This window comes from Typha latifolia, chromosome 5, assembly GCF_019914945.1.
Source record: "Typha latifolia isolate L0001 chromosome 5, TyphaL0001v2, whole genome shotgun sequence".
Taxonomy (NCBI): domain Eukaryota; kingdom Viridiplantae; phylum Streptophyta; class Magnoliopsida; order Poales; family Typhaceae; genus Typha; species Typha latifolia.
In genome coordinates this window covers 15,790,305-15,816,774 of record NC_133090.1, presented here as the reverse complement: position 1 = coordinate 15,816,774, position 26,470 = coordinate 15,790,305, and the positions used below count along the sequence as shown (strand labels likewise).

The 26,470-nt window shown below is 39.9% G+C and overlaps 5 protein-coding genes across 5 annotated transcripts; 3 read left to right on the top strand and 2 right to left on the bottom strand.

Moving 5' to 3' along the window:
• The first annotated feature begins 274 nt into the window (after positions 1-274).
• Positions 275-1,895, top strand: LOC140788622 (uncharacterized). Its single transcript, XM_073137965.1, has one exon. The coding sequence runs from the start codon at positions 756-758 to the stop codon at positions 1,668-1,670; it is 915 nt and encodes a 304-aa protein (XP_072994066.1). The 5' UTR covers positions 275-755; the 3' UTR covers positions 1,671-1,895.
• Positions 1,896-2,306: 411 nt separating this feature from the next.
• LOC140788037 (ER lumen protein-retaining receptor A-like) lies at positions 2,307-5,666 on the bottom strand. The gene is made up of 6 exons (XM_073137128.1): positions 5,414-5,666; positions 5,073-5,338; positions 3,692-3,807; positions 2,907-2,980; positions 2,764-2,827; positions 2,307-2,681 (listed from the first exon to the last, which is right to left on the bottom strand). Exons 1-6 carry the CDS (start codon positions 5,502-5,504, stop codon positions 2,645-2,647), a joined length of 648 nt encoding a protein of 215 aa, XP_072993229.1. The 5' UTR covers positions 5,505-5,666; the 3' UTR covers positions 2,307-2,644.
• Positions 5,667-6,917: 1,251 nt separating this feature from the next.
• On the top strand, positions 6,918-9,975 carry LOC140788542 (uncharacterized). The gene is made up of 4 exons (XM_073137815.1): positions 6,918-7,188; positions 8,574-8,696; positions 9,474-9,593; positions 9,696-9,975. The coding sequence occupies exons 1-4, from the start codon at positions 7,080-7,082 to the stop codon at positions 9,758-9,760; spliced, it is 417 nt and encodes a 138-aa protein (XP_072993916.1). The 5' UTR covers positions 6,918-7,079; the 3' UTR covers positions 9,761-9,975.
• A 293-nt stretch (positions 9,976-10,268) lies between these two features.
• Positions 10,269-25,894, top strand: LOC140788538 (protein STICHEL-like 4). Its single transcript, XM_073137808.1, is given in 8 exon segments — positions 10,269-12,887; positions 13,550-13,769; positions 14,121-14,681; positions 15,203-15,740; positions 15,742-15,843; positions 23,733-23,796; positions 24,484-24,615; positions 25,137-25,894. Coding segments are annotated over 7 exon segments (3,222 nt in total). The 5' UTR covers positions 10,269-11,243; the 3' UTR covers positions 24,577-24,615; positions 25,137-25,894.
• On the bottom strand, positions 25,073-26,255 carry LOC140788540 (uncharacterized). The gene is made up of 3 exons (XM_073137814.1): positions 26,121-26,255; positions 25,952-26,025; positions 25,073-25,862 (listed from the first exon to the last, which is right to left on the bottom strand). Exons 1-3 carry the CDS (start codon positions 26,253-26,255, stop codon positions 25,190-25,192), a joined length of 882 nt encoding a protein of 293 aa, XP_072993915.1. The 3' UTR covers positions 25,073-25,189.
• Between the last annotated feature and the right edge of the window lie 215 nt (positions 26,256-26,470).

Below are 26,470 nucleotides of genomic sequence, written 5' to 3'. Positions count from 1 at the left end.
ATTACCATAATAACATAATATTCATATCGTATCTTATAAAATTGTATCACCATAATATCAATCATGCGCTTAATCCTAGAAATATCTGAGGAACCTTAAACGGCACCCCTCCCAAATTGACTTATTCGTTGCCCAAGCCCAGACAAACCACCCGGAAGTGCATCAAGTATTACAGTACAAGCGTGCTTAGATGGTCAGTTTTCCGAAATCTTTCTGCTGCAAACTTGTCCAAAATCAAACAAATAGACCTACTACAAACATAGAGGGCGGGAGTCGATTCAAATCACCAACAAAAGCGAAAAAGCTAATCCTCCTACTTTATTTCCTGCCTTCCTTCCTTTTCCTCCCAACTTTTCCCTTTTCTTTTTCCTCGCCAAGGTACGATTTGTCTGTGGAAGCTACAGAAGAAAAGCTATTTTAGCTATCCCCGAAACCGCCACTCTCGTTCGAATGCCCAAGAGACAGAGCACTGGGGAAAGTTCTCTGCGTCGCAGTTTGCAGGAACTTCCTACAACCCGGCCATTGGCTGCCAAATAAAAGAAAAGCAACCCATCACAGGTTGCGAAGTACCGGATTGTAGGAAATTTCCGCATTGGGTCTGTGGAGGATCAGATCCAAGTGAGAGCAACGACCTACACGAAGCTGGAGTCACATCTCTTCCTGTTCTTTTCCTCCACTTTATATAACCGAAGGAAGCCCCTACGTTCCCCACTACCCAACACTACAACCGAATTCTCCAAACAATATAGAAAAGAATGAGATGGGGAAGGAAGCCACAGCGAGAGCAACAGCAGCAAGAAGAGAAGAAAGCCTTCTCCCTCTCCCACGTGCTTCCTTTCTCCTGGATCTCCAAGCTAAAGCCCACGAGCTCCCAGCCCAAACCTAACTCCCCGCATTCTAATCCCAGTCCAGGCCCAAAGCCGACTAGTAACTCTAACTCCAAGTCCATCTCACCTCCGCCGCCTCCACGCCTCGCCGCGTGCTCCGCACTCCCCGTCCCCCAATCAGGTGACGCGCCGCGTCGCCTCTCCCTCGGCGACGACGGCGTCGGCCTCCGGCAGCGAAGGCCGGATCGCCGATCCCCGCGGCATCAGTCGGTCGGGGGGTATCTCGAACTCCCCGACTCGCAAACACTGGGCCACCTGATCCCGTTCACACGACACTCTCGTGCATCGGAGAGCAGGCGGCGCGACGGCGATCTAGAACTCGCTCGCAGCCGCATCCGACGGAGGAGGCGACGGACGCGGCCGGTCGAGGCCGCCGATCTCGATCGGACAGCGGAGTGCGGTGGAGGAGAGGGGAGGAAGTCCTTTAGCGGTAAGATTAGGACGAGAAGCAAGGTTAGAGTTTACTCACCTCGGATGAAGGCGAAGGCGATGGCGATGGCGCTGGCGATGGCGAAGGCGGAGATGGAGGAGGAAAAGGGACTGGAGAGGTTCGCGGTGGTGAAGTGTTCGCGAGATCCGCACAAGGATTTTAAGGAGTCGATGGTGGAGATGATATGGGAGAAAGGGATCGGACGGCCGGAGGAGCTCGAGAGCCTGCTCGCTTGCTACCTGACGTTGAACTCGGACGAGTACCATGACGTGATCGTGAAGGTTTTTAGGCAGGTCTGGTTCGAGATCAATCCAGGGCGGTTCGGTTTCGGGTCCAACCACCAACGTGGTTGATTAATCGTCTACTATCTTATTACCACAGCCGTTGGATCTTAGTAGATTGATATTGTATAACAATCTACCCATTAATGCCTCGTCGAGTCATATGGCCTGTTGCTTGCTTGTTACTTGATGATGGTCGCCTTGGAAGCAAAAGTGTAGAGTCTATATAAAGTCTTTACCAACATAATTGCTTCGGCAACCATTTGCCAAGTGCTTGAATAATGTTATCGGATAAAAGATTCTGCGTTTGTGATGATTAAGATACGATATCATATACTCGTGTAGGTTTTATGAATTCTACACATGCATCAAAGAAGATTAATCAATTTTTCTTCGTTACTTCTATATATCTTTTTCCTCTCTTTCATTATTATTTTACCATTTACCCATAAAAAAATATTATTGTAAATCATTATCTCCCCTCCCTTCATCCATCTATTATAAAAAGAATTTAGTTATCTACCAAATTATCTTCTAAAATTATTTACTTTCATTACATTAAATATAATTATTACACTACTGTATTAATTTAAAACTAAATATCATAATAATCTAAAGTGATATATTATTTTATGTAAATTTAAAAATAAATATAACTAAATTACTTTAAAGGTTATTCCACAACCAAACACCTTGCACGCCGAGATATAAATGGGCAGAGGACCAACAACGAGAGACCGAGTAGCACCCATACAACTCTCATGGTATGCACACTGCTGTTACAAAAATGATCTGATGAGGTTCATAAAACTGGCTTACCTGGAAGTTGGCAATGCGTAACCTTTGTAATTATATTAACAGTTAAAAAGAAGACAACACCACTAATGACGAATCCTTCATCGACAGTGACATTATAATGGGATAACAGAACCAAAGTCCTGACCCATTATTCCGTGTAGTAGAACATTTTCTACCTCAGTACCAAGTAATTGCCCAACAGAAGTTTTAAGTCATTCGTTGAGCAGGTGTTGTTACTTTCATTCGACTCAAGCAGGTAGCTGAAGCTTTGCGTTGTTTTTCCAGCTGCAAACATAAAGGGATACAAGTAAGTGGCTATAAAAGTAGCTCATCCTAACTACAGTAACGGTCATTATAAGAATTTTACCTCAAGAAATAGTAATAGAAGAAATCAGCATAGAGAGCAGTTTGAACCAGACCGGCAATCCAAGCTGGAAGACAGATTTTATTAGGATACTCTCAGCATGTATTACGAGTTAAATCAAAATCTGCGAACATTAAAAAACTTACATATCCAGCGACTGTAATGACTCTCTGTGAAGTAGCGATAAATCCAGTTAAAAATGTAAAAAGCACGGTAGGCCCTGCAGATCAAATAGAGTGAGGTTATAATAATATCTCAAAACAGGTTTATGAATGATTAGCAAAGGAGTCTAAGCTGAAAGTCAAATATTATTTAAAGTTTAAACTGACTCTTCTTCAGTTGCTTTCACCTGTAACATTCTTGGATCATTTAAAAGCATCACAGTTGAAGTTCATAGGTAATCTTATGTATATTACCAAAATTGTAATGCAAACACATACATGATATAAAATTGTAGAAGCATAGACACACAATACCATTATTTCCATATGACGTCAAACATAACACGACATGGTCAAGGATAGAATGTCCCAGAGAACAAAGTAACATTGTAGGTTTAGATGCATCACTGTTTCAGCATACTACCAAATATGTACTCAGAAATCATAGGAGTTGAAGATGGACATATTATAGCATGCCATACCTGGTACGAATAGCACAACACAAGCCACTTCAAAAGCAAATATTTCAGGTGTGCACTTATATATTAAAACTAGCTAGCACATAAGTCTCAGTTATTTGTTAACAGGTAAGTGAGAATCCAATTAGGACAAACTTTTTTACTTTTTTACTTTTTTAGATTAACGGATGCTGCATAGAAATTTTCATGTACAGAAAGTCATGAAGCAAAAAAAAATATGGTTCATCTATGCCGTTAGAAGATAAAAGTTAGATAAAAATAATAAGCTAATCAGAGACTGAAAAACAATACCCAAGAAAGAAAATGTATTGCCCAGTCAAATTGTCCACATTTCCACTTCTCTGCAGCAGAACTAACTGAGGAAGAATTGCCACCGCCTCTAAGTAAATGGAAAATGCCCAACAAATCTGCAAAAAGGACAATATTAGAGGCACAGAGCTGATGTGTATTATTTTAACTTGGGAATAGCAACTTCAAACTTCTTAATATGTTCACAAAAAAAAAAAAGGCACATCAACCAACCTAACCAGCTGAACTATAACCAGACAAGTATTTGTGGAACAAATAAGTTTTGCTGATACAATATATGCTATTAACATATAGGTTGCAAGCCCTTAATATTCCAGGATAATATAAACTGGCAAAGAACAGGCAGTTTGATGGCCAGAAGGGATAAACAAAGACATGCACATTGACTTCTGATTTATCAAGGCACAAACTTTCAGTAAGGCATGAAAACACAAGAATGAGAGGAAGTGAAAAGCTATATGCTCATATAGTACTTTCAAACCTTGATATGTTGATTTCCTAACCCCTTTCAAGGTCCACCTCAAGCAAAGAATCTTGTATGATTGGCTACCAATTAAAACTTGACTAAGTTACAAATTAGGGTAGTCTGATCTTTAAGGAAGTGCATATAAAAGTGAAAGTTCAAATTACTAGTTTGATATGGATAAAAAATGTTATAATACATTCATGCAAGCCATGATAAGTGATGATTCACTACTTTTTATATAACATAGACATTATGCCAAATTGCCAATGCTTTTCTCAAGGTCAACAATCTTAAAGCGTAATAAGCACAAATCTGGTAACAACAAATGGTGGAGAGCAATAAAAGTCATACAAATTCTCAAGCCAATGGAAAATAGACTTGCCACCTATGCTTAGTGCTGTTAATCTAGTGTGTGGAACTCCAGTTTACACCTGATCAACAGGAGGTTTACACTTGATTATTCTAATGGAAGATTAGAATAAGACAATCTTTAAGAAGTAGGCAGTACAAAATCTGTTTACGCCCGTAACCTTTAGAGGAGTTGACCTACGTAACTTCCATTTTTAATCTCTGTAAATTCATACTTATCACCTATATTTATTTCTTCTACGTTCTAAGGAAATCCTAACTGGGACGATCTCCATTTCTCCCGGGAAGAAGAAATCTATCTTCTCCAAAATCCTTCAACAACTCATTTGAAAGACCCTTTTAGGAAGTAAGCAACAATTACAACAATAAAACCGGCACACAATTGCTAACTCCAAAATAGGTACCTCTGCAATACTCCAACTACCGTTGTCATCATCAGTGAGCTCCCGCAGATCATCTTACTAATGCTTATAAACATGCAAATTATCAATCTTAACCATAAATAGCATTGATAACCGATCAAATTACCTCTCGAAATGTGAAATGATCGTGGAAGAGCAGCGCCAGCACAAAGCTCACTGCGACAAGGATGTAATGCCGGAAGGTGTCCTGATCCTTGTCGTAGGTCCGGCGAACCAAGGGGTGAACACGCATGCACCACACTATGGCGAGCGAGCTCGAAATGAACACCACCTTCATCACACTATTGTACAACGAGATGTAATCCGTGAGCAGATCCAAGTAGCGCGTCAAGAAGACGAGGGCGTACAACTCCTGCGTCTTCAGCGAAATCCCTATGCCAATCGAAAATGCTAAAGAGGTTACAAAGAAATCGATCAGAGTAGGGAAGATCAAATCCTAGTGCGAACCAGAGCAGGACTTGGTGGCGTAGATCTTGAGGAGGAGGACGACGACGCTGAAGAGATGGGTCATGTCGCCGGCGAACCGGAAGAGATTCATGGCAGCGAGGGAGGGGAATGAGACCTAGCGTTTCCCCAACTTTGTGATTTGAGTGTAGGGTTTACGAAATCGGGGTAGAAGTGGAGGATTTGGGTGGGGGAGAGAGAGGAAGAGAGACTAGAGAATGGTTCGAGACTTCGAGTAACGAAAAAGGAAAAGGGCAACGTTATGCGGAGAGCTGAAGGAATGGATGACGTGGCGGAGCGAGGGGTGTCTCGCCTGCATGACGCGGCCAGTCCGGGTTTGGTGTTCGTTTTTCAAGTGGATTTAAGTTTGCAATAAATCCTTGTCCTAAATCAATTAATCCGTTTAATATGAATATTAAGTAGCTTATTATTTAAATTTACTATCAACTTATGTAATCTAGTGCAACTCATATAAAATAAATAAATAAATAACTGAATTATGCAAAATGTTGCACAGATTCCGTGTCTATTATATTTTCTCGTACTTTTATCCCATAAGCGTTCCATGTCGACCATTAAAACAAACGCTCATTTCTCTATTTTTTTAGGGAGCTTTGTTAAAATTCTTCGTAGGACCCTAAGCCCTTAATATGTAAAGCCTTAGATATATAATGCTACTTAAATATAAATGCCTTCTTGAATATATCATTTAATTAAAATAGTATACAGGTAGTCAGGTATCTAAGGTTCACTTATATATATATATATATATATATATATATATATATAAGCAAATACTTTATTACTCCTCTAAATTTTATAATCTTAATTTAACCAGTTTTACAACAGATATCAATTTCTCGGTACTGATTTTAAAATTACATTACGTAAAAAAAAAAAAGACATATTAGTCAAAAAAATTTAATCAAGTGTGCCTAATTATACATTCTTTTCTTCCATTAAAATTTCCCTTTGTCATGTATAATTATGCTTTAATTATAGGAGATATTATTTAATATTAAACTATTTAAATTTAATTATTTGGAGATAGACTTCAATTTAAATATAATTCTCTATCTCTATCTCTTATTAAATTTTATTTAAATTAATTTTAAACTAAATAATAAAAAAATAATTAAATAGATAAAATTTAATTAAACTTTCATCAACTTAATTATAAAAAGATATCAAAACTTTTATTATAATATATATATATATATATATATATATATACTTTCAGTGAAGGATATATATGTTATTTATTTGATAAATGATTAAAATAATATAAATATTAAAAAATAATGTGCAAGATAATATATTTAAAAATTAATAATTACCTATTAAACATCTTAGATTTTTATCGGATCGATTAATAAACAATTACCTCTACAGAATTGCTGGTATTATATATAATTATTATTTTGTATTAATATAGACAAATTTAATAATTCATAATTAGAGGTAACGAATAAGATAATCCCAAGTCATAAGCCACCATTTCATCTCTCTCTTTGACCTCAATCGCGGAGTTGCCTATTTCCCTGCCACCCAAACTCCTCGCCTGTCAAAACCCACTCAACTCCGGACTCTCGTCTCCACTTTCTTTCCGATTCCCGACGCGTTTCGATTTCGATCTGGAGCAATTGAAATCGTCGACGAAGGCGACGCCATGGGTTGCGCTGGATCCACTCCGAAACGAGAACGTCAACCGCCGCCCACACTTCTCTCCTCCCTGCCAAATTTCGTCTCACCGAGCTCTGTTTCCGATCCTCGTATAGGTTTTGTCTCTTTTCCCTTTGCGTGTGGAATCCTTTGCTTTTAATACTAATCTTCTTCATTGCCTGGAATCGGACACCTCGTGCTGTAGACTGTGGAATTTGATCGGCTATAACCGTAGTGATGTGTGGGGGCATATATATCATAGTCGAATTTTGTCTTCTATGCATTTAGTAATGATTTTTTTCCGGTTATTACCACTATAAATCCATCACTTTTTTTGTGTCGTTGACTCACCTAATCGCGCAGAACTCAGAAGTCATCGAAAAGGATGGACATGGTGGATTTTAGTGTTCGGGTGATCACCAACTTGCATCTCAAAATAATTTTGTCATGTGGTTCGCTATAATTTTTATTTGTTTATTTAGCTCATTCTTTTCTTTTCCTTTTTTCCCGCTATTTTTAGTGTAAAATATAAGAGGCTAATCAGAGGGTTGAGGGTTGCGAGCTGAAATCATGTGCATGGGCATTGCTCATTGGTTTTGTTCATGGGAAGTATGGTTTATGTCTATAGATTCAACTCTATGTAGTTTATGGTTGGAAGATTCTGTAGTTATCCAACTCTGGTGTCAGCCATCTTGTTAGAACGTAAGGAGTTGCTAAGTTGACATTGTTAGTTTTGCTGATCCAATTGCATGAAGTTTAATTTTAGTCTGTTTGTCTACAGTCAAGTTATTAGATCTTGACAATTGAAGAAATTGGAAAGAAAGGAACCAAACGGTAGTGTATTGCTCAGTCCCAGGTGTGCATAGAAAACTTTCTAAAGGAAAAAGAGAACAGAATTAAGGGATAAAAGATTTGTTCTACTCTGATGAAAACCGATACTCAAATTGGGTTGCAAGCTTTTACAGATGATTGGTCATTATAAAAATAACTTATTGTAAGAGTAACCCAGAATTAAGAGATAAAAGATTTGTTAATGAATATTCTGCCAAGTTAGTTTTGGACAATGAGGTATATATGTTGCACATCAATTTATCTTGGGTGATTGCATGCGTTCTTTTTTCTTTGAGAAGATTGTCAATCATAGGGCATATTAGCAATAATTCTGGAATATATGTTCATGAGTTGAGTTTGACAGAGCCACCCCTTTCCTCCTTTTGAATTGCGTTGTATTTCTTACATCAAATGCTCAAATAGTTTCAATTGAACAAAGGCATTTCCCTTGTAGTCTTACCATGTTTACCTAATTATCTCATAAGAACATGGTCCCGCTTTATTTTGTTAAACCAATTATGGTTTCTGCCTTTTTCCCATATATTTATATTCGCAATTTTAACATTAGAAAACATTCTTCTTAATTCTATGTTATGGTCATTATGGTTTTACCTATGTTTGTTGTCCATCTGTTTAATGGTAACTTATTTATCTAATTGTTTGAATGCAGAGAATAGTAAAAGACTCCAGAAGCCAAAGTCTTGGAAACATACTGAGCCAATAACTAGAACACAGCTAAGACAAATGCGCGATGAATTCTGGGACACAGCTCCTCACTATGGTGGTCAGAAAGGTGCCTATTCTCCATAAGTTGCAAAATTTTCTGAAACATCTGATTTTTCACCGACTTTGATAAAGGGAATTTGGTCGGTAAGTGAAGCTCTTGTGCACAATTCATCAGTCTTGACAATCTCCATTTTGGACTCGTTGATCGCTTGATCAGGGTCAACTGCCATCTCCCCTTCGGAAACTAATTAATCTCTCCAACTGTTTCTTGTGATGGTGGAACTTTCACCACAAAAAGACAAATATGAATGAGAAAATCTCGTTAAATACAGAATTTGGATTTATTAGCAAAGTAATAATGAACTTTGCACATGTGCCACAAGAACTTCAAATGAAGGTCACAGACTCAGAAGAAAGAAAAAAAAAATACAGAAACTAGCTTTGTCCTAACAAGCCAGCAACCTACCAGGATATCAGACATCAGCTTTTCTTCTCATGCCAATTACATCCTTGTAGAAGACAATAATGTTCATCCTGCAGGAGGTGATGATTGGCATGGAAAGAGGAGGTGCAGATCTCTGACCTCCGCAAAAGAATAATTTTGGAGATAATAATAAGCAAATTAAAACGCTAGAAAGTGTCCTATCTATATGAAGCAGAGGGAAAAGATTCCTGCTGGCTTATACAGGGTAAAGGAAAACAATGACAAACTGCCGAATAACAGCCCTGTAGATAACAAGTTAAGGATATAATCAATTGCATCAGTGAGTCGCTCCTTAAGTTTGTTTAAATCCATATTATCTAGTGATTCAGTTACACAAATTCTTAAATTCATTGGTGCCAGAGATTTGGGATGCACTCCGAGCTGCAGCAGAAGCTGATTTAAATCTTGCACAAGTAATTGTGGAAACCGCCGGTATCATTGTTTCAAGTGCTGACATTGCGCTTTGTTATGATGAGAAAGGTGAGCAATTGTTTTCATTCTCATTTTTTTTTTTCTATTCCTTCTTTCCCTTCTCTCTATCTGTACATATTGAAAGCTATTCCACATAAACATCCATTGCAGGTGCCAAATATGAGCTGCCCAAGTATGTTTTGAGTGACCCCACAAACATAGTTGAAGACAGTTGATGGAAGGGCAGATTCAGAGCAATAGTAATACATCAACGTAAATAAGGCAAATTACTCCTTTTGTTTCTTTGTTGATATCCTGATTGTACTGCATCTCTTAACTAAGATATAATCGTCTTGCACTTCCAAGGTTGTATGTTCCTAGTAACTAGAGCATGGTTGTTATCAAAATACAAGTATGCTTTGGTAGAAATCGATTTACTTTATTCTTGCTATGTTATTGTCTATTCTATTTTTAAAATTATATTTATCTTCTCATGGCTGTTTATTTTAGAATTATGGCCACTCATTGTTCCCACAAGGGCTATAATTATATTCCAACAAAGTAAATGTAACTTCCTCAATCAACTAGTTTTAAACTATTTTAGATTTCTTTTTAACATGTTTAATTCATTTTGAAATATAAATATGAGACTAAGTGTATTTGAAAACTGATGATCTAATTAATAATTTTTAAATATAAATTATTTATTAGATAAGCTATTTATATTTGAAAGTCTGTTGAATCGAAAAATAATTTATATATAAATTTCTCTTCAAAACTTAGGTAAATTTTTTAGAAAATTTAAAATTTTAAATAATTCGTTGATTCAATAAGTTTCCAGATATACTAAACACACGAAATAAACTTTTTTGCGGGGGCTAGTCTGTACTGCTGTCTGAAGGGACGTAGATAAGGATGTGGCTTTAGATGCCATATCGCAGTCAATTTGGCTTCTTTTGAGGACCTTTGTACTATACAACGAGGACAGAGGACCAATGGACATTCAGTTGGAATTTGTAACTGTAGGGAAGCAGCGATGAGTGGTATGTGTACTTCGCATTGTCCTCCATCTCAATTTCATCATGATCTTACTTATTATATTAATCCTCAGGATCAATGTATGCTAGTCATATTAATTATGGTATTTGAAGACTTGCATGAATTATCTTATTGTACAAATTCCTCTCCTCTGTCCGAAAGGGCCCTTTCCTTCTTAGGCGTGCTCCGGTGCTCCCTCTCCGTCGGCAGCAACCGGACCGTCGCACGTGCGCAACACGTTCTCATTAAAAGCTTAAAGCCACTCTCTCTTACTGTCGTTATCGGTCGGGCAATGGTGGGATCCTAATGATTGTGATGGCGAATTGGCGAGTGCCCCCACCACCTCCGAATCACGTGCAATCTCTCTATCAATCTGAGCCGTCGAATCTTCTAAACCATCAACAATATCAGTTAAGGCAGATGGAATAACTATAATTCTTTGAAAACATGGAGGAGGCTCTTAATGACGGTATAAGATTAAAGTTTTCATTTATGGAAGAAGATAGAAATAAGAGGGATCAAGATCTAAGGATCCATAGCATTCTCTTCCTTCGCCATTTCTCTTGAATAAAAGTTGAAGATTTAGTAGGATCAGAGTTCTGCCAAGATCTGTACGCGATAGATCGAATGTGGACGGGGAACTCGCCACTCTCGTCGGAAGAGTGTTTTAGTTTGTAATCAATGAGCAGGGCAGTCGCCGGAGATAGTATCAAGCGCGATCATGGCGCCGTCGGCGGCGGCCACCTCCGCAACCACGTGCATCTGACCAACTGCATCCACATGAAGAACCACATACTCCGCCGCACTCCCGACAACCTCGCCGAGAAGTCCCTTCTCCGAGACCTCGTCGTGCTTCAGCGGTCCAAGTCACTCAGAGATCCCTCCACCAGTCCTCCTCTCTCGTGGAGGCGCAACCGGAGCAATGAGATCGCCGTGGCCCGCAACCAGAGCAGATCTAACTCAAGGTTGGACGGAGATTGCAAAGGCGAGGACGAGTTGGGAAAGAGTGAGCATGGAACCACTGCTGGGCAAGCTGGGAATCACAATGAGATTAATGTAAGCAGGGGGAAGAAGCGCAGGTTTAGAAGAGCAAGGAAGGATCTTGGATCGGCTAATCTCGCAGTAGCTGCGGCTCGCAGTACTGTTTCTTTCAATTCGAGTTCACAGGAGGGTGGCGTGTGGCAGAGATGCCATGTGGGGGAAGGACGAGAAGAAGATGCTGAATTGGAGGTATCTCAGGCTTCCAGAAACGTTTGCGGAATTCCTTGGAGTTGGTCGAGGATTCACCATAGAGGCAAATCGTTTCTTGGTATGTCCGATTCAAGGACGAAGAGATCTGAAGGTTCTGCTCCTCAAAGCCAAGGAAATGGTTCTAACTTGCTGGTTGCACCGAGTCCTCTAAGCCCATCAAGTAGTTCCGAGTCTGAAGTGCTACCATTGCTTGCTGAGGGTTTAGGAACTCAGGACAGCAGGGGCAATCCTCATTCGGTGCTAGACTATTCAAGAGAAATTGGGAGGTTCTCCCATCAAAGTTCAACGTATGCATATGATTCTGACCTTGCATCTGAGGTAAAACCATGTAACCTTCAAAAATCTAAAAGGCGTCAACATGGTAGGCACAAGAATTTGACACAAAAGTACATGCCGAAAACCTTTAAAGATCTGGTGGGGCAGAACTTAGTCGTACAAGCTCTTTCTAACGCTGTTTTGCGGAAGAAGGTTGGCCTTGTTTATGTCTTCTATGGACCTCATGGGACTGGGAAATCATCGTGTGCTCGTGTTTTTGCTAAAGCTTTGAATTGCCAATCTGTGGAGCATCCAAAACCATGTGATATTTGCACATCCTGCATCTCTTACAATCTCGGTAAGAGTAGAAATGTGCTAGAAGTAGGGTCTGTTAGTAATGTTGACTTTGAGAGGATTGTGGATATACTCAACAATGTGTTGTCATCGCCATTGGAATCTCAGTATAGAGTGTGTATAATTGATGATTGTGATATTTTTCCTGCTGGTGCGTGGAGTGTCATCTCGAAGGTTTTTGATCGAGCACCCCACCATGTGGTTTTTGTTCTTGTCAGCTCTAATCTCGAACTTCCTCACACTATCATATCTAGGTGCCAGAAGTTTTTTTTCCCGAAGCTGAAAGAGTATGATATTTTTGAAACCTTGACGTGGATCTCAAACAGTGAAGGCCTAGAAGTGGACAAGGATGCACTAAGACTCATAGCATCTCGATCAGATGGGTCATTAAGAGATGCTGAGATGACTCTTGACCAACTGAGTTTGCTTGGGCAAAGAATTTCTCTTTCTTTGGTCCAAGAACTTGTAAGTTACCTACACTGCATGTTGCTTTGATGATCTTACGAACTAATCTACATGAAACCACATACATATTTTAATTTATACTCTGGTTCTGCAATACTGGCAATTCTTCTACTTGACTTTATATCAAATATCTTGATTGTCAATTTCTCTCCTAGTTCCATGATACTTCTATTGATGGAGTGATTACTCATTATAAATCTCCAAATATAGATTCTTATATGCAATGATCTTATCTATACTTAGCACCATGATATTTAGGCTTTCATAATTTCATTTTTAAATGCCTTTTGTGATTTCTTTTGAATTCTTATACTATTTCTTAGTTACAAGTCCACTGGGTGATGTTTATGCCATGTGACTACACAAATAAAGATTTGCATTACTTTACACGCCAAAAGTTTGTAAGAGAAGCAGTAAATTAGTCAATTAGTAGCAAAAGTTTATCCAAGCACAATAATTCAAGTGAGAAAAACTGAAGTAATATCTTCCTTTTTGCAGAACATATAAGCAATATAGTAACTAGACATCCAAATTAGTGCACCAAGCAATTCTAAATAGTCCTATGAGGAAGGTCAGAACATCTATTTCTGTGGTGGAACTGACCACTTGAGTTAATTCTAAATCCAAGAACCATTCCTAATTTTCTTTTGTACACTTGCCAGGTTGGTGTTGTTTCTGATGAAAAGTTGGTGGACCTACTCGATCTGGCATTATCTGCTGACACTGCAAACACTGTGAAAAGTTTAAGAGAAATAACAGAAACTGGTATTGAGCCTGTGGCATTAATGTCACAACTTGCTACAATAATTACTGATATCCTTGCTGGCAGCTATGTATTCATGCGAGAAAGACTGCACAGAAAGTTTTTCTGCCAACCAACCTGTGAGTGCAGTCACTTTTATACTTTCAAGTTTCAACCTTGATTCTTCTTGTATGTTATTCACTAATAGCTAACAACATTAGTACCTAGGCTAGACTTGTTGCTTAGCTCTGTTTGAGTAATACTCTGTAGATTCTAGGCCATCATTCTTGTTATGTAGATAGTCCATTCATGCTCTTGTTCTCATCTGCAATTTGGATATAATATAATCTAAAATCTACTTATTTCAGTATCAAAGGAAGATATGGAAAAATTATATCAGGCCTTGAATCTTGTTATCTAGATAGTCCGTTCATGCTCTTGTTCTCCTCTGCAATTTGGATATAATATGATCTAAAATCTACTTATTTCAGTATCAAAGGAGGATATGGAAAAATTACGTCAGGCCTTGAAAACACTATCTGAAGCTGAAAAACAGCTCAGAGTGTCAAATGACAAGTTAACGTGGCTTACCGCTGCTTTGCTTCAACTTGCTCCTGAGCAACAGTATATGCTACCAGGTTCTTCCAGTGACACAAGTCTCAATCTGAATCCGCCTCCCCTCGGTAATTGTTCTGAGAGAGATGTACCAAAAGGTTCTACTAGTGAGGAGGATGAGATGGGTATTAGTAACCAGGGGTTATCAAGAGTACTTGACCAGGCAAACCATGGCTTCAAACATGGTAACAATCTAATGTGTTGTAATAACAAGATGCTCAGCACTCACTCTAGTGGAAGTGAACTCAGTAAACATGCTCCAAACAGTCTTACCCTATCAAAGAGAGCTACTAAGCAAAGTGGAGGATATTATTATGACAAAAGTCATATGGATAGTGAAAGGATCTGGCAAGCAGTGCTCGAGAATATTCAATCCAACACATTGAGACAATTTTTGACTCAAGGGGCAAAGCTAACTTTAGTCACCTTAGGTGCAGGTATTTTTCCTGTAAACTTTGACATTTACATTCTTCCATTGCTTGGTGCATGTCTAGTTTTTGATTGAAAAAGAGAACACATAAATGCTCAAGTATTTGCATATTTTATGATAGCCTGTGTGGAAATAATTTGGAATGCCTGCCTAGCACATGAAAGCATAACTGAGAAATAAATTTCTCATGCTTAAAGATAAATAACTATCCAAGCACAGCTAACAATTGATCCCTGATCATCAAGGTATTCATAAATGATTAGTCAAAGTAAATGATGACAGATGTATGATCTGCATTACCTTTTATTCGGTTAGCTTATTAAATGGTGTGTGGATTGGTGGATTGACATCAAATGATACAGTTCTAATATAGGACCTCCAGATTTGATTTACATAAGTTCAGGTTGCTTTTCCTGATGCTTGGTCCTATTTTCTCATGAAATGTTTACATGATTGTATGAGGAAAAAGAATGCTTTGATTTGTTTCGAGAAAAATTTCACTTTAGATGAACTTAATTCCCTATGCAGCTCCTACTGTGCAATTGTTATTCAGCTTGCATGTCAATAAATCCAAAGCTGAAAAGTTCAGAGGGCAAATTTTAGAGGCATTTGAGTCTGTACTTTCTTCTTCTGTAATACTCGAAATTCGATATGAATCTGGGGAAGATGTGACAACAGATAGCCAAGTTCCTGTTATTTTGCCTTCTGCTGAGAATGATTCTTCCCAGATGACATTAAGGAGGTCTCTCACTAATTGCCGTTCACGTTATTCACAACACGGGAATCTTGATAGAAGTCTCTCAAAAGAATATTGCACGAAAGGGATAACCTCTGGTCAGGCTAGATGGCTGCAGTCTGATCCTCACATATTAACAGAAGGTGAAATTATTGCAAGGAGACCGTTCCATCAAGAGCATCAGCACTCTGAACTGGATCATGGAAGTACAGAAGCTAGAGTAAAAGGAAATTACAGTGCGTGGGTAGAAGATTCATCTTCACAGAGTCAGGTAAAAATGGCTTCTTTATTAAATAAAAAGGAAAGAAGAGGACAAAATCAAACGCTGAGTCTTTACACATGTTATGAATCAGGAAGAAGGTTGTTTACAACGGCGAGGACGGTCAAGAAGGAAAACTATCTCAATTTCTGAGAAGCTTGAACAGAAGAATTTGTAAGTAATAGTTTGTAGATGAAAATTCCTAGTGTAATTTCTTTTACTTGTGGTCGTTGATATTTTCATAGTGTACAAACTTCAAAACCTTCTGATGCAAAACGTGGTGGAGGAAAAATGAAGTAGAGGAATAAGAAGGAAAGGAATGGGGTTTCACACCTCCACTCTAAGAAAATGTTTCACACCAAAATCCTCTAGAGAACAAATCACATAAACTTTCATTAAGTTCCAAAGGAAATACAACGGGTCTATATATAGACCTACAATGAAATTAAGCAAAAGACACCCTACATAGGAAATAAACAAAAGACACCCTAAATAAATAAAAATCAGAACCAGATCCCTATAGGAGGGATCATCAGTTGTCGGCGCCTCCTGCGCTGGTACTTCATCAGCTGTCGGCGCCTCCTGCGCTGGTACACACGCCATCGCGTCCTATCAGTGATGTCCGCATCATTCTCCCCGGGTGGGAGAGAAGTCGACTCCGTCGAGTGTGCTGTTCTGCTGCTCTCATACTGCTCTAAGGTATCAGGGTGATGCATCTCCAAATCGTGACGATCAAGCCACGTATCATCAGATGTAGGTCGTCCTTTCCAACGTACTAGATACCGTTGGGATCCACCTTCTCTAGTTGAAATAATTTCATCATCTAAAATTTTATCAATTTCGTCTGCTGTGTTAGGTGGAATATTGGGAAGTGGAGGTAAAGAGGGTCTCTCATAAACAGGCTCATAGGTAGGCTCAGTATCTAGTGGGTTATCTGGAGTAAAATCTGGGCCCTTATAAGCTACTAGATCCTCAATATTAAAAGTAGAACTGATGCCAAAATCACTAGGGAGATCTAGAACATAAGCATTATCATTAATTTTCTTGAGAATTTTAAAAGGTCCTAAGACTTCGTGCATGCAACTTTTTGACAGTTCCAGGAGGAAACCGTTCCGGACGTATCCGAACCATCACAAAGTCTCCAACATTAAATTCTTTGAATCTCCTTCTTAGATCAGCTCGCATTTTATAATTAGTATTATTTTGAGCAATTCTCATTCTTGATTTCTTTATGCAAGTCATGAATATGTGATGCAAATGCGGATGCGGGACTCGGACAACCTATGATAATGGGACATAGGAATGAGATCTATAGGTTGTCTAGGTTTATAACCATATACTACCTCGCTTGGACTCGAGACCTATGGATCTATTAACAGAATTATTGTATGCAAATTCAGCGGTTGGCGTTTTTGATCCCGTCTCTTAGATTCTCGCCGACAAGAGTTCTCGTAGGTTACCTAAGCTCCTATTGACTACTTCGGTTGCCCGTCGGTTTGTGGGTGGAAAGCAGTTGAATACTGAAGCTTAGTTCCCATCTTATGCCATAGGGTTTTCCAAAAATAACTAGTGAATTTTACATCCCTGTCTGATACAATAGTTTTTGGTAGCCCGTGCAACTTAACGATTTCATCAAAATAGATTTTAGCAACTCGAGAGGCGTCAAAAGTTCGGGAACAGGGTATAAAGTGGGCCATCTTAGAAAATCGATCCACCACCACAAGAACGGAATCATGCTTTCGGGTAGTCTTTGGAAGTCCAAGCACGAAGTCCATACTAACATCTTGCCAAGGGCAATTAGGAACCGGTAAAGGCGTGTACAATCCTGTATTTTGCTTTCGCTGCTTAGCAAGTTGACATGCATGACATCGACTAACAAGTCTCATAACGTCTCTCTTTAAGCTTGGCCGAAAAAATCGATGTTCCGTAGCTTCGATAGTTTTTGCATGCCCAAAATGTCTGCTAAACCCCCGGATGCAATTCCCAAATTAAAAATTCCCTTAACGAGGTGCTAGGAATGCATAACCTTCGGGACTTAAATAGATAGCCATCCTGCACGATGAAACCATCTATTTCTCGAGTCTCTCCATTGCTTAATAAATTGTAAACTTCATGAAAATCCGGACATGATTCATATTCAGTTTTAATCTTATCAAATCCTATTACTTCTGCGTTTATCTTTGAAAGAAGAATCATGCGACGACTCAGTGCATCAGCTGCCTTGTTGTCGGCTCCGGACTTGTGTCGCAAGGTGTACGTATAGTCATGGAGAAATTCGACCCACCTACCGTGTCTGGCATTAAGCTTTTTCTGGGAATTAAGGTAGCGAAGAGCTTCATGGTCAGAGAAGATTACGAATTCTTGAGGAAGCAAATAATGCCTCCAGTGGCGAAGAGATTGAACCACAGCATAAAATTCCTTATCGTAAGTGGTATATCGTTGTCTAGTTTCATTCAGCTTTTCACTAAAGTAGGCAATCGGATGACCCTCTTGGCTCAGGATTCCCCCTATACCAACTCCAGAAGCGTCACAGGTGACCTCAAAAATTTTAGTAAAATCGGGGAGTCGCATAACAGGGGCTTCCACCATTTTCCTTTTGATTTCAGTGAAAGCTTTAGTAGCACTTGCTGACCACTTAAATTCACCTTTCTTGAGGCATTCTTATTGGAGCCATAATGGTACTAAACCCTTTGATGAACCGACGATAGAAAGGTAGCGAGTCCATGAAAACTTCTCACGTCTCTTATGGTACGGGGTTCGGGCCACTCTTTGATAGCTTTGACCTTATCGGGGTCAGCGAGACACTCCTTCAGATGAGACAATGAAACCCAAGAAAACAACTTTGTTTGTCAAAAACGTACATTTCTTAGGGTTTGCATACAATTGCTCTCTCCTTAAGACAAATAGCAGACTTGACGAAGATGATCTATATGTTGCTCCCGAGATCGACTATAGATAAGGATGTCATCAAAGTATACGACTAAAAATTGTCCCATAAAAGGTCGTAATATTTGAGTCATCACTCTCATGAAAGTACTCGGAGCATTAGTCAAGCCAAAAGGCATAACTGTCCATTCATATAACCCATCTTTTGTTTTAAACGCAGTCTTCCATTCATCGCCAGGGCGTATACGAATTTGGTGATAGCCACTTTTTAAATCTATCTTTGAAAATATTGTGGCCCCTGCCATCATGTCCAGCATGTCATCCAGACGAGGGATGGGGAAACGGTATTTTACCGTTATTCGATTAATAGCGCGGCTGTCGACGCACATACGCCAGGTTCCATCTTTCTTTGGCGTTAACAATGCGGGAACTGCGCAAGGGCTTAAGCTTTCCTTCAGGAAGCCTTTTCTCAATAACTCATCAACTTGTCGTTTTAGTTCAGCGTGTTCAGTTGGGTTAAGTCTATAATGAGGCAAGTTAGGAAGAGATGCACCCGGGACGAAATCGATAGCATGTTGAATATCTCTCATTGGTGGCAGTTCATCCGGGAGATCCTCTGGAAAGACATCCGAGAATTCCTCAATCACAGCAGTGGCTTCAAAAGGAATCGATTCACTAGGCTCATTTAGAATTTCTCGAGCCGCAAGAATCAGAATAGGAGCTCCTTTACTCATCTCACGTTCAATACCTCTCGCACTAATCAAGGCGACTTTATTGTCGGAGTGGATGGGATCGAGACTTCTTTTCCATCTTACCACCTCTAGGCCGTGATGGAAGAATCTTGATTTTCTTACCCTCATGTTCAAACATGCAGATATTTGAACGGCCATAAATATGCACATCATTATCAAATAGCCAAGGCCTTCCAAGGATAATTTGACCCACATCCATGGTCAAAACATCGCACCAGATTTTATCCTTATAAGTCGTGAATTCAATTGGAACCAAACAACGCTCTTTTATTTCCAGCGTGGTTGAATTAATCCATGAAACCTTGTAAGGATTAGGATGGGAAACTGCTCTCGCATTTAGTTTTGAAATAATGGTGGAGGACACGGCATTTATACAACGCCACTATCCACAATTACTTTACAATTTTTACCTCCAATTTTCGTGAACGTGTGGAAAATGGAGTTGCGCCTCCAATCATCATTGACTTTAGGTTGAGAGAGGGCACATCGAACAACATGTAACCTTGTGGAGTCTATGTGCCTTAGGCACCCTAGGGTATTTTCTTCCTCTTCATCTTCAAAATCTCCTTCTTCACCGTCTACATGGTGAACATACCCATCAAAGTCTTGCTCGGGGTCTTCTTCGAAGGGTTCCTCAATTAAACTTATTTTATATGGGCTTGCACAATTTGCAGCAACATGTCCATAGCCTTGACACTTATAGCATTTGACCCGAGGATTAATCTTAGAAAAGTCTTTCTCAATGTTTTTACCTTTGTATTCTACCTTGGGTTGTGAAGGGCTAGAGGTAGATCGATTAAAAGATTGACTAATAGATTTGGCTTGATGAGGACCTGTGGAGGATTTATGAGTTTGAGTTCTTGTTTCATAATTTCTTGGGATGTGGTTAGGTCTAGACTCCTCTAAGTCTTGAACTAAGCTGTAAGCCTTTTCCAAAGTATCAACATTACGAGCAAAAAGTTCACTTCTCAATTCTTCACGTAGGCCAGCCCTAAATCTGGACAAGATTTGCATAGGGGTTTGATTCGATCACGCTACACCGAACAAGCAATTCATCAAAGGCCGCAATGTAATCCTTAGCGGACTTACTCCCTTGGGTAAGTCGGTTCCATCTGTCTAGAAGCTTAGGGTAATAGGAAGGTGGGAGGTATTTACGTTTTAGTTCATTTTCATGTCAACCCAAATTTCAATTGGAAGCTCACCCCTAATCTCACGAAGAGTCTCAACGTTGGTCCGGTATTGATTTGCGTTCCCGGTCAATTTCATGGCAAAGAAACGACTTTACTGATTTCCGACATATCATACCATTTAAAGTAACGGTCCATGTCTTTGATCCGGTCCAAGAAGTGTTGCGGATCTAGACGACCATCAAACATCGGGGCATCAATTTTAATGCTTCGAAGGTACCGTTCATCAGGATCTCGCTCATTCCCTTGAAAATGTTGACGAGGTAAAGGAGTGGGAGATTCGCCACGTTCAATGTCAGGGCGGTGATTATTTTGAGGAGCGGTGTGCTCACGGGGTCTTTCTACCCTATATAGTCGTTCATCGGTCACCCGTTGATACCCAAGCAAAGTATCTTGAGTATCCCTGACTTGTTGAGCTAAGGTACCTAGTTGTCCCATAATGTCGTCGAGCTTCTTACTAAGTTCGGGATCCATACTGCTACTGCTGGACTCACTAGAATCACTAAGAAGGTAAGCCTTACCTCTACGAGTTGGCATACACTAATATGCAATGAATGAGTTGTGTATTGCTTTATATTATTATTATTTTTTATTTATATATATATATCCCCTTTTTTTTTTAATCTTTTAATTTTATGCTTGCTAATTTAAATAAAATTAAATAATGTTCTAACCTAATGGAATGCAGACGTCTCCTATAGTTAATCCAAATACAAATGTTTTAATCTAAATGATATGAGATGATGCTATGCAATCAGGAAAAATTTAAAAATGAATACTTAATTGAATTTAGATTTTCTGTTCAAGAGGTTCAAAGACTATTGTCAAGACTAAATGATTTTTAAACAAAAGTCATTAATAAATGCCAAACCCTTTAAATTTCTTTCCAAAAATTAAGATAATGTTAATATTCTATTTGGCACAGTTCATCTCTTAATATCAGGACTAAAGCAGATAAGGTTTCTATGTAGTCTCTCCCTCACTATATGTGGACAACAGGAATTGATAACAGTTTAGAGATGATACTAGAAAAGAATGACCCAAAAATATTTAATACATTGAAAGATCACGTACCTGACCATCTGAAAAAGAATTGAAATTAACTAATTTGTCTTCACCGTATCGGCGACGTCGGCGGCAAAGTCCGAGACAGTGGTGGTCGCCGTTGACTACGGCAGGGAACGAGGCACGGGAGATCACGGCGCGGGCGTCGGCGTCGGCGTCGTCAGTGATGGCTGCAGACGTCAAAGGAAAGGCGTCGTCAGTGATGGCTGCAGACGTCAAAGGAAAGGCGTCGTCAGGTGGCTGCAGACGTCAGGCGGCGTCGTCGGGGCGGGCGGCCGGGCGGCGTCGTCGGGCGGGGGCGGGCGGGCGGCGTCGTCGGGCGAGCGCGGCCGGGCGGCGTCGTCGGGTGGAGTGACGGCGTCGTCGGGGCGAGGTAGGGTCAGGGCAGCGTCGTCGGGTGGAGCGACGGCGTCGGGTGGCGTCGTCGGAGCTGCGCTAAATCAGGGTGGCGTTGAGGCAGCGCCGGGGCGACGTCGTCGGATGGAGCGATGGCGTCGGGTGGCGTTGTCGGGCGGGCGCGAGCGGGGCGGTGTCGTCGGAAGGAGCGACGGCGTCGGGTGGCGTCGTCGGGCGGGGCGAAGCAGGGCGGCGTCGTCGGGCGAGGCCGAGCCGGGCGGCGTCGTCGGGCGGGCGAGGCCGGGGAGGCGTCGTCGTCGCGGGCTGGCCGGGGCGGCGGCGGCGGCGTCGGGTTAGGATTTTGGTGTGAGGATGAAGTCGGGTAACGGGTTGGGAGGAAATGATTAAGGGGTTGTGGGTTTAGTCTAATAAAGTTTGGGTTTTGGGCTAATAGGTTTTGGGTTTAGGTCTGATGGGTTTAATGGGGTTGGGTTGGTTTTAAGTTAGGGAGAGAATTTGAAAATTGGAAATATTGGAGGGATGAAAATTAGGATAGATAGGATTTGTTGGGATGTTAGAGAATAAATAGGAAATTTGGTAGGAGGTTTAGGGGAAGAAGGAATTGGTTGGGATTTAATAGAATTAAAAGCAAAAATGAAATTTTCGAAAATTTGAAACACTGATTTTTTTTTTTTTTTTTCACAGCAAAAGATACGTGCTGTTTTTTTTTTTTTTTTTTTTTTTTTTTCTAAAAACAAATAAAAATAACGATGGAAACTAGATAATGCAACAACAATCAAATTTTTTAAGGATTTGGAATCTTACACGGTAGCGATTCCTCTATGACAGCAGATTTTTGTTGTTTCTCGTCGACGGTAATTTCTTTGCTCGTTGTACGCCGGATTTCTTGACGTTCCGGTGTTCGTGGAGCGATTGGTCGTGCGAAGAACAAATGTGGAGCGGCGTAGAACCCGGGAGGAGGGGCGTCCATAAACTAGGATCCTTCGCTCTGATACCAAAAATGATGCAAAACGTGGTGGAGGAAAAATGAAGTAGAGGAATAAGAAGGAAAGGAATGGGGTTTCACACCTCCACTCTAAGAAAATGTTTCACACCAAAATCCTCTAGAGAACAAATCACATAAACTTTCATTAAGTTCCAAAGGAAATACAACGGGTCTATATATAGACCTACAATGGAATTAAGCAAAAGACACCCTACATAGGAAATAAACAAAAGACACCCTAAATAAATAAAAATCAGAACCAGATCCCTATAGGAGGGATCATCAGCTGTCGGCGCCTCCTGCGCTGGTACACACGCCATCGCGTCCTATCAGTGATGTCCGCATCACCTTCTAGAGGAGTTTAAGTCAGTCACTTTTGTGGCTCAGTTCTTGTTTTTTTTTTTTTAGTTTTCGATTCATTTTGTGTGAGGGCATCATAGACTCATAGTGCTATAGTAGGGACTAGAGGGTATTCTAGTGATGAGTATAATAATGCATATTTTCAGAAGAAGGAATAAACAGTATATAGAAGACAGAAATACCTGGGTCATAATCGTGGTTATGTTGTAGTATGACTATAATATGCTAGTATGCTACCTATCTCCAATTTCAGATACCCATTTGTAGACAAAATAGGTTGAGGAACAATGTATTCTTGTACACTACTTAGATTTGTGCTAGGATGTACTGCACTGAAAATGTAGTTTCTGTGCCTAGCATATGAAGTTTTTGTGCAATCTCTTGTTGCTGCAGATTGTGCATCTGGAGCATTATGGTATTTAATGCATCTCCATTGGATGAAGTGGTAACTATATGTTTTGTAAATTACAGGAGATTGGAGCCTATCTCAAGAAGCATACTCTGTTGGAAAGCTTCTAAGAGGATTCAGGGAAAGGTATTGCTTTAGCATAAACTTTCTTTTGCATCTTTTTCTCTTTTTTGGTGCTGGAATATCTTTTTGGCAACTGTAGGTTAAAACATTTGGATTCACTGTATGTTGGTTAGCTTCATAGTTGTTAGTCAACAAGTACATGATTCTTTTTGTTTTGTTTCTTTTTTTTAATTCCTAAACAATCTAGTTCACCTCTGACACCTGGGAGTCTATAGCACTGTAATGATGGGAAATTTACCAGAATAGTCTTTCCAACGGTTTTAAGTATGAATAAGCAGAAGCAATTTGATCAAACTAAATTTTTTTCCTTAAGATTGATCCAAGGGTCTTCACTCTTCAATTTGAGACATTTCTGTGCTCTATTGCATAAACGAGAGAGAAAAATGAATGCACTAATGAACAATAGGAATAATAGATAATGCTAAATAATGGGAATAATAGGAGGGGAGATGCTAATAAGCTGTTTAGCATATAGATTTATAAGGACTTCTTTCATCAGAAAAGAGAGTACTTAGATAGCTACATAGCAACGTGTGCCAGCTTGTATTCAGTAATTTGAACACATGAATTGTGTAAAAAAGAATTGGCAGGACAATATTTCATACAAGATGGTGTAAATTTGTGAGTTTCGTTTAGTTATACCTAATGTTCCTCTTTGCAATGTGTTCATTGTCAACATTTTCTCCACAGCTATCAGGTATAAGAATCAAGATACTAAAGTCACATTCTCTTTCAAAAATTGTCCTGTGTGGAAGATGCCTGTCTACCAGGTCTCCCAGATGAGCTGCCGATGCATAATGATAACTATGAATGATGAATAAGGTATCTTTCCTGATTTGTTCTATCAGTTTGATTTATTTTGCCATGTTAATATATAATCTCTAGGGCTATTGATTCTTAATATATAAATCTCAATTTATCTTAACTCATGAAAGTTACTTTTAGCCAAAGCTGAGTACAGTGAAGAACTAATATGTTCTAAGTCTACACATAATACGCAGTCGGCTTTCACAAGTTTCTGTTTGTTATACATATCAGTGGGGTGTCGCATAGTTGGCGATCTGAAAGGAAAATAGAAAGGACGTCCTCCCCTTTTTGCTTGGATTAAGAGCATATCTATAGGGATTGTTTGGTTTGAGTAAATTTCCTATATGGTGGTACTCCTCTTCTATAAGTTCACCAAGGTTTACCCTCTGGAAAAAGAAAATTAAAGTGTGTATATATATGTGTGTGTGTTATTGCAAAATAATTTCCAAATCTGTCAAACCAACCTGGCAAATGCTAAATAGAGTTCTTCTATTCACTGACAAATAACAATCCTGTAAGCTTTTGTCATCTTGCAGGTACTAGAGCAACCACCGTTCATTTTATTTGCCAAACAAGTCATCTAACTATGTCAAATAGCTCGAGAGAGAGTGACCCAGTTGAATGCCTCCTCCATGGCCCTTATAAGTGCAAGGAGTTCTAAAGTATCATCTCCAATGTCCGGTGTGTTGCTAGTAATATAGTAATTGCTACTAGTATCATTGTTGCTGCTTCTGCTGCTGTTATTGTTGTTGCTGTTGTTGTTCCGAGAAAATGAAGTCTCACTTCTCTTGTATAGCACGAACCTACAAACAGGGCACTGGCCACGGCTCTTCACCCAAGGGATGATGCAGTCTTTATGAAACATATGGTTGCATGGAGTAACCAGCACTTGCTCACTGGGCACAAAGGCCTCCAAGCAAATGGTGCAGTCTTTTCTGTCATCCTTCTCGTCGTTGTCATCATCCATTGCACCGCTACCACGACTGCTGAAGATGCCTCTCTTAAAAGCCTTCTTTCTTGGGTAAGGAGGCCTATATACCTGTTTTTTTAGCTTCTTCATTGCCTTCTTGAACTCTTCATCAGTCAGGCTGCGGTCTTCTGGTTCTGTATTCAGACCCAGGTTCCACTCGCCTTGGATTTGTGGTGGCGAGTCCTGGATGAACTGCCTCAGCCTAGGGCTGACTCTATTGTTGGCGACATTACCGCCTCCATCTCCATTGACAACCAGGATTCTTACTGGTGAATGGGGTTGTGAGGGGAATCTGATTCATATACGTATTTATTGGTTGTCACATATCAAGTTTGCAGTTAACAGTTATAATGATCTTACGGTAGGTACATGAGTGCATACCGATTTAAGCGGAAAGGCCCAGTTCTTACTCTTTGCTCAAATAATCTCCATGGAAACAAACCTCCCTCTTCTTCCTGAATTATGAATCACAGCAGATGGCAAGAAAATATTCATCTTTTGCAAGTTGTAATCTCCTGAAAAAGAATCAAAATGAAGTGCAGAAGTCTACCAGCCTATGATAAAGAGGCCAAGGAATACTGTATTGCCAGTCTCGGCTAATGTCGTGCTCGGGATAAGAGGAGTCATGCTCGTTTTGAAATCTCGAACTACTGGGCAAGGCGAGTCTGCTGGTTATGGCTCTCATCCTTCAACCGCTGTTGAAACCTGAAAGCAATGAGACTGAGGAAGTTATTGCTATTTGGCACTATATTCTATACTAGGTGGAGACAGGAATCTGCTTTCCTACTGTAATCACTGCCCTACTTGAAGCTTTTCGCAAGTAGCAGATGCTCCACTCTCCATCAGATTCTATAGAGAAACGTGGATAGCTTCCACTTCTTTTGACATTATTCTTTTCCT

Excerpts from the sequence above, each read along its gene's own strand:
- LOC140788037 (XM_073137128.1), bottom strand. The coding sequence starts at position 5,504 with ATGAATCTCTTCCGGTTCGCCGGCGACATGACCCATCTCTTCAGCGTC. Across the intron at positions 2,828-2,906 it reads TCATTACAGTCGCTGGATAT|CTTGGATTGCCGGTCTGGTT; the intron begins GTAAGTTTTTTA and ends TCTGTCTTCCAG. Across the intron at positions 2,682-2,763 it reads TTCTATTACTATTTCTTGAG|CTGGAAAAACAACGCAAAGC; the intron begins GTAAAATTCTTA and ends TTATGTTTGCAG.
- LOC140788542 (XM_073137815.1), top strand. The coding sequence starts at position 7,080 with ATGGGTTGCGCTGGATCCACTCCGAAACGAGAACGTCAACCGCCGCCC. Across the intron at positions 8,697-9,473 it reads TCACTATGGTGGTCAGAAAG|AGATTTGGGATGCACTCCGA; the intron begins GTGCCTATTCTC and ends CATTGGTGCCAG. Across the intron at positions 9,594-9,695 it reads GCTTTGTTATGATGAGAAAG|GTGCCAAATATGAGCTGCCC; the intron begins GTGAGCAATTGT and ends CATCCATTGCAG.
- LOC140788540 (XM_073137814.1), bottom strand. The coding sequence starts at position 26,255 with ATGAGAGCCATAACCAGCAGACTCGCCTTGCCCAGTAGTTCGAGATTT. Across the intron at positions 26,026-26,120 it reads GGCCTCTTTATCATAGGCTG|GAAGAAGAGGGAGGTTTGTT; the intron begins GTAGACTTCTGC and ends TTCATAATTCAG. Across the intron at positions 25,863-25,951 it reads GGGCCTTTCCGCTTAAATCG|ATTCCCCTCACAACCCCATT; the intron begins GTATGCACTCAT and ends TATATGAATCAG.
- LOC140788622 (XM_073137965.1), top strand. The coding sequence starts at position 756 with ATGAGATGGGGAAGGAAGCCACAGCGAGAGCAACAGCAGCAAGAAGAG.